The following is a 6,729-nucleotide window of genomic DNA, read 5'->3' as shown; positions in this document are numbered from 1 at the left end:
AAAATAAGGCTGCAGAAGTATAAGCTGCATCTCAGCATCTAGGATCAGTGTACACTCTCTTACAGAAAACAAATTCATTCATTCAAATCCCATCTGAATCCTCTACTGTATATCCACAACACATAAACAGCAGAAACTACACAGACGTTACATGTCTGATGCCAGGAATGGTGTGATGCCTAACTGGCCAATATACTGTTTGGCCCTGATCTGATCCTTTATGATTAAAACAGTTATTTTTAGCATCACAATAATGGAATGATAATCATTTATTTTGGTCACAACTGAACAATTGTCCTTTTGGCAGAATACATCAAAACTGCTTAGAAATGCCACATAACCACTTCTATGAACAGTGGACATTACGACTTATCATGAGAATCTTGAAATTCCCAAATGACATAAATGATCATGTTGGATCATCTTATTACTCAGATGGTGCTGTGGCGTTGTCAAAGGGAAGTTGACCCCAATCACCCTTTATGAGCGCTCGTAACTTATCAGTTGCACTTATATGCTCTACCATAATTCCACCACACGGTGTGTCGTTTATAAACAGCTTATATATTTCAACGCAAACATAGGTCAATGACATCTTCACTTTTTTAAGAGTTTACCTCAAATTATTTACTTGTTTTTCCACTTAGACATAGGTAAAAAAAAGAAAAAAGAAAAAAAAGAAGTGAAGATGTCCTTTAATTTCTTAACCCCCATAACAGGGAAGGAAAGACTCTATCAGATGTCCATGGCCTTGACGTGGACAGAGGACAGACACCTGCCCATACTGTGGAAGAGGGGGGTGACAAAAATGTCTGTAAGGCTGCTCCAGACCACCTGGACAGAGGGCAGGGCCATCAGACAGCTCCGCACCACCGGCATCAACACCCTGGAAGGAGGAGGACCACAAAAAAAGGTTTCACTTTGCATCGCGCGCGCACACAGCATTCTTCAAATGCACAGAATGTGTAGGCATAAGTATTACCTGCATACATATTACATTACGGGGAACATTTAGCCTTGTGCTGGTGTGTAATATCAGTTGCATGAGGTGTTCCTAACAAGTTCCGTTTGCTGCAGAGTCCAGAGTACCTTGCAACATGAATTCTAACACAGCCTTCTTGATCCTCTTACTTTGTCCATTTTGGATGTGCATAAACAGTTAATGCAGACTTTATGAATGCTTGGAGCCTGCAGTACGTATTAAGGGCAGAAGGAAGCATAGCGTTTAGAGCTATTGGACCAGTAACCGAAAGGTCACGGGTTTGAATACCCTTCGACAGCAAGGTGAAAAATGTGTCTGTGTGTTCTTGTGCAAGGCACTTAACCCTAATTTGCTCCAGAGGTGCCACACTACTATTGCTGACCAATGTAAAACAACACATTTCACTGCACCTATCTAGTGATTGTTGTATTTCTATTTGACTGTATACGGCTACATAATGCGTTTTTATTATAGTGCCCTCTTCTCTTGTGACACTATCTATCAGACACATCCCAGCCACAGGGTCAACTGTTTCTCATAGTTCCCATTCCATCCTCTACTGATCTCTGCTATGTCACCAAAGCCATATTTCAATTGCTCATCCTCCATAAAAGCTGTGACAGACATTGCAGACGGACTCTTCCTCGTCACAAATGGCACCCTATTCCCGATATAAAGCCCTACTTTTCAAATCAAATCCCATTTTATTGGTCGCATACACATATTTAGCAGATGTTATCGTGTGTGTAGCAAAATGCTTGTGTTCCTAGCTCCAACAGTGCAGTAGTATCTAACAATACACAACAATGCACACAAATCTAAAAAGTAAAAGAATGGAATTAAGAAATCGAAAAACTTTAGAACAAGCAAAGTCCAGAGTATAAGAGTGTATTTGGAAAGTATTCAAGACCCCTTGACTTTTTCCACATTTTGTTGTGTTATAGCCTTATTCTAAAATGGATTAAATAATATTACCTTGATGGGTTAAATAAAAACATTTCCTCATCAATCTACACACAATACCGTATAATGACAAAGTGAAAACAGGTTTTTAGAATTTTTAGCAAATGTAATTAAAATGTCACGACTTCCGCCAAAGTCGGCATACCTCCTTGTTCGGGTGGTGTTCGGTGGTCGACGTCACCGGCCTTCTAGCCATTGCCGCTCCATTTGACATTGTTCCATTTGTTTTGTCTTGTTCCCTGCACACCTGGTTTACATAAGTAGAACTCTGAAACAGGATTGTGTTGAGTCACAGATCTTGGGAAGGGTACCAAAAACATTTCTGCAGCATTGAAGGTCCCCAAGAACACAGTGGCGTCCATCATTCTTAAATGGAAAAAGTTCGGAACCACCAAGACGCTTCCTGGAAGTGGCCCCGCCAGCCAAACTGAGCAATGGAGGAAAAGGGCCTTGGCCAGAGAGGTGCCCAACAACCCGATGGTCACTCTGACAGAGCTCCAGACTTCCTCTGTGGAGATGGTTGTCCTTCTGGGAGGTTCTCCCATCTCTGCAGAACTCCACCTATCAGGCCTTTATGGTAGAATGGCCAGACAGAAGCCACTCTTCAGTAAAAGACACATGACTGCCCGCTTGGAGTTAGCTAAAATGCACCTAAAGGATTCTCAGACCATGAGAAACAACATTCTCTGGTTTGATGATACCAAGATTGAATGCTAAGCATCACATCTGGAGGAAACCTGGCACCATCCCTACGGCGAAGCATGGCTGTGGCAGCATCATGCTGTGGGGATGATGTTCAGAGGCAGGGACTGGGAGACTAGTCAGGACAGAGGGAAAGATTAACGGAGCAACGTACAGAGAAAACCTTGATGAAAACCCGCTCCAGAGCACTCAGGACCTCAGACTGGGGCAGAGGTTCACCTTCCAATAGGACAACGACCCGACCCTAAGCATACAGCCAAGACAATGCAGGAGTGGCTTCTGGACAAGTCTCTGAATGTCCTTGTTCTGGCCCAGCCAGAGCCCGGACTTGAACCTGATCGAACATCTCTGGAAAGACCTGAAAATAGCTGTGCAGACCTGACAGAGCTTGAGATGATCTGCAGAGAAGAATGGGAGAAACTCCCCAAATACAGGTGTGCCAAGCTTGTAGCGTCATACCCAAGACAACACAAGGCTGTAATCGCTGCCAAAGATGCTTCAACAAAGTACTGAGTAAAGGGTCTGAATACAAATGTAAATGTGATATTTCAGTTTTTATTTTTAATACATTTGTTAATATTTCTAAAAAACTGTTTTTTCTTTGTCATTATGGGGTATCGTGTGAAGATTGATAAGGACATTTTAGAATAAGGCTGTAACCTATCAAATATGTGTGTGTGTGTGTGTGTGTGTGTGTGTGTGTGTGTGTGTGTGTGTGATGGGATGTATAGAAAATATTGACAGTTTATGGATAGAATAGGTAGCATATCTGAAGAATTGTATGGCCTTGACCAGAATACAGTATATACAGTATATACATACATATGAAATATATACAGTATATACATAATACAGTATGTCAACATATATACAATATGTCAACATTATTAAAGCCCTATGGGCAGTGGTCAAAAGTAGTGCACTCTGTAAGGAACAGGGTGCCATTTGAGATCCAACCATTGACTTTTGGCAAAATCTATTCTTCGGAGAGACTGAGACATTGAGACATGGGGAAACTAGACCATAATCTGTACTAAAGGTCATATTAGAGTTACTTTGTGACATGCCCACAAAACATGCCCACAAGCAATCTGTAGCCTATCTATTCTAGTGGAATGTCCCACTCTTCTCTAAAAACAGGCCTACAGTGCTGCAAGGCAGAATAGAATGCCAGCTATCTGGCAGGGGTTATGGGGGCTTTTTTCCGTTACCAGCTGAACACTGCATTCCTCCCAACTTTCCATAAAGTGCCTCACTTGGGCACAGATCTGGTGTTGTTTTAGCAAGCAGCCCCTTATCTAATTGACTCTTAGGCGGAATTTGTGAATGTCAGGAGTCGCATGGTTTTCCTTCAAACTAACCACTGTGTCCACTGGCATGCATACAGCACATAATGGAACATAGGCCTATGTATGGAAAAGCTGTGACTTAATTGCCCAAATAAAGTAAAAAAAATGACAACACATTCATAGTTGTAGCCTACATATGACATTAATTGTATGAATATATAAGTCAGTATGCCTACTGGTCTTTTTGTGCAAACTGTCTACTATGGGTCAAAACAAATAGGCAGCAGAGCAGTCAATGGAAAATGTGGCCCTGGGCCAAGCTCTGAAACAACAAGATAGCATGTGTTGTGTTCCTACCAAATATGAATACAGCTGAGGACCCCGAAGACTATCCCGATGATAAATGCCATGGGAACGGCGAGGATGCTGGTCAGTATTCGGTAGAATACATATTTGAACAGTTCGAAGACGGCGTGACTTCCTATCCATACTCTGTCGAAGCTGTGGCTGGAACTGGGCTCTGCGATCACATCGTCAAAACCAACCTGGGGAAGGAAACAAGCACTTGTCAGGAATCAGTCATGGACTCACTCACATACCCATTTGTCCTATTCTGTCCAAACAAACATATTAGCAGGAGTTTACAGCCAATATGGAAACTAAACACACAGGCAATGGCGCATGACATTTGCATTTATTGTGCATTCATATTTTTTTTTGCTTATGATTAGTTTATTACATATGGTAAAACTACAACAACGAAAGTATTGATCTACAGTTCCGTCCACTGGAGTTAACTTTGTGAAAACCGGAGCGCACGGTGCGCTGATACACTGATACAGTAGTTTACCTTTAAGTGCGCATTTATGTCATTGGGATCTCGGTCTGGGATCGCGGCGTAAACTTTGTCTTTTTTCGACAAAATCGGTTCTATTGATCTGTTGAACTCGTCCTCGTCCATGATAATACTCGTCTCGTAATTCTCCTTTTCGATACCCATTTTCACTTCACAGACGGCGCGGTGGGCAGCGGAGAGCTCTCGTTGGTGGCGCTCTCTGCATTTGTGTCTGTGCCTGCGCGCATGAAACGGACCCACGCCTGGTGCGGAAAGCGGCGCAACGTAGTGTAGACACAACAAGCAAAGTCACGTCCCCATGCTACTTGCACTGTTTGAACAAATATATTTGTTGACGAATTCGTCAGATTGATCAAATAATCTGAACGCGGCTATATATGGCAAAATAGTAATTGACGTTAGTTAACCATTGGACATTATGTATTTATATCTTAACATTTGTATAGGCTATACACACTAGTCATATTTTTATACATTTTAGTCATTTAGCAGATGCTCTTATCCAGAGAGCATTTACAGGTGTAATTTGGGTTAACTTCCTTGCTCAAGGACATGACAGATTTTTAGCTTGGGGATTTGAATCAGGGACTGGCCCAACACTTTTAATAACCACTAGGCTACCTGCCACCACAAGACCTGTTCATGCACCACTCACCATTCAGATAATCGTGAGGTGTCTGAGTGCCAAGTCACAAAAGGCCTCATCACAATCATGACAGTAGTCTGTTTGATAACATTAGTCTCCTTCCTTCACTTCCTCTCTTTTTCCTCCTCCTCCACTATCACAATCTCCAATTAAAAGGGATGTGGAGGAGAGCGAGGAGGATGAAATTAGAGGGATGTGTATGTGGGTTTGGGAAACGTGTGTGTGTGCATGTATGCGTGTAAAGGAACATTGAGTGCATTTTGTGCATGTCTTCAAGAGGTTCTTGCAGATTTATTGCACGTATTTACTGAATTCAGTGACCTATCCTTCTGCCGATAGTGAACATACTTGGGAGCAATTTTAGAGCCAGGCACAGGAGGCTTCTGAGGGGAGAACGGCTCATAATGATGTCAGGAACGCACCAAATGGAATGGCATTGAAAACCTCAACTATGTGTTTATTACAAATCCATTCCAGTTATTACCACGAGCCGTTCCCCGCAATTAAGGTGCCACCAACCTTCTTTGAAGCCAGGATATACAGTTGAAGTTGGAAGATTACATACACCTCAGCCAAATACATTTAAACTCAGTTTTTCACAATTCCTGACATTTAATCCGAGTTAAAATTCCCTGTCTTCGGTCAGTTAGGATCACCACTTTATTTTAAGAATGTGAAATGTCAGAATAATAATAGAGAGAATGATTTATTTCAGCTTTTATTTCTTTCATCGCATTCCCAGTGGATCAGAAGTTTACATATACTCAATTAGTATTTTGGTAGCAATGCCTTTAAATTGTTTAACTTGGGTCAAATGTCTTGGCGAGCCTTCCACAAGCTTCCCATAATAAGTTTGGTGAATTTTGACCCATTCCTCCTGACAGACCTGGTGTCAGAGTCATATTTGTTGGCCTCCTTGCTCGCACACACTTTTTCAGTTCTGCCCAAGAATGTTCTTTAGGTTTGAGGTCAGGGCTTTGTGATGGCCACTCCAATACCTTGACTTTGTTGTCCTTAAGCCATTTTGCCACAACTTTGGAAGTATGCTTGGGGTCATTGTCCATTTGGAAGACCCATTTGCGACCAAGCTTTAACTTCCTGACTAATGTCTTGAGATGTTGCTTCAATATATCCAGTTAATTTTCCCGTCCTCATGATGCCATCTATTTTGTGAAGTGCACCAGTCCCTCCTGCAGCAAACCACCCCCACAACATGATGCTGCCACCGCCGTGCTTCACGGTTGGGATGGTGTTCTTCGGCTTGCAAGCCTCCCCTTTTTCCTCCAAACAT

General features: G+C 42.2%; 1 protein-coding gene across 1 annotated transcript; it reads right to left on the bottom strand.

The window, feature by feature from the left end:
• Positions 1-256: 256 nt before the first annotated feature.
• Positions 257-5,032, bottom strand: LOC118400967 (caveolin-2-like). Its single transcript, XM_035798027.2, has 3 exons — positions 4,787-5,032; positions 4,294-4,481; positions 257-886 (listed from the first exon to the last, which is right to left on the bottom strand). The coding sequence occupies exons 1-3, from the start codon at positions 4,934-4,936 to the stop codon at positions 736-738; spliced, it is 489 nt and encodes a 162-aa protein (XP_035653920.1). The 5' UTR covers positions 4,937-5,032; the 3' UTR covers positions 257-735.
• Positions 5,033-6,729: the final 1,697 nt, after the last annotated feature.

The sequence above is a fragment of the Oncorhynchus keta genome, chromosome 22 (assembly GCF_023373465.1).
Source record: "Oncorhynchus keta strain PuntledgeMale-10-30-2019 chromosome 22, Oket_V2, whole genome shotgun sequence".
NCBI lineage: Eukaryota > Metazoa > Chordata > Actinopteri > Salmoniformes > Salmonidae > Oncorhynchus > Oncorhynchus keta.
Note: the sequence above shows the minus strand (reverse complement) of the source record. Positions and strands in the feature narration are given on the sequence as shown.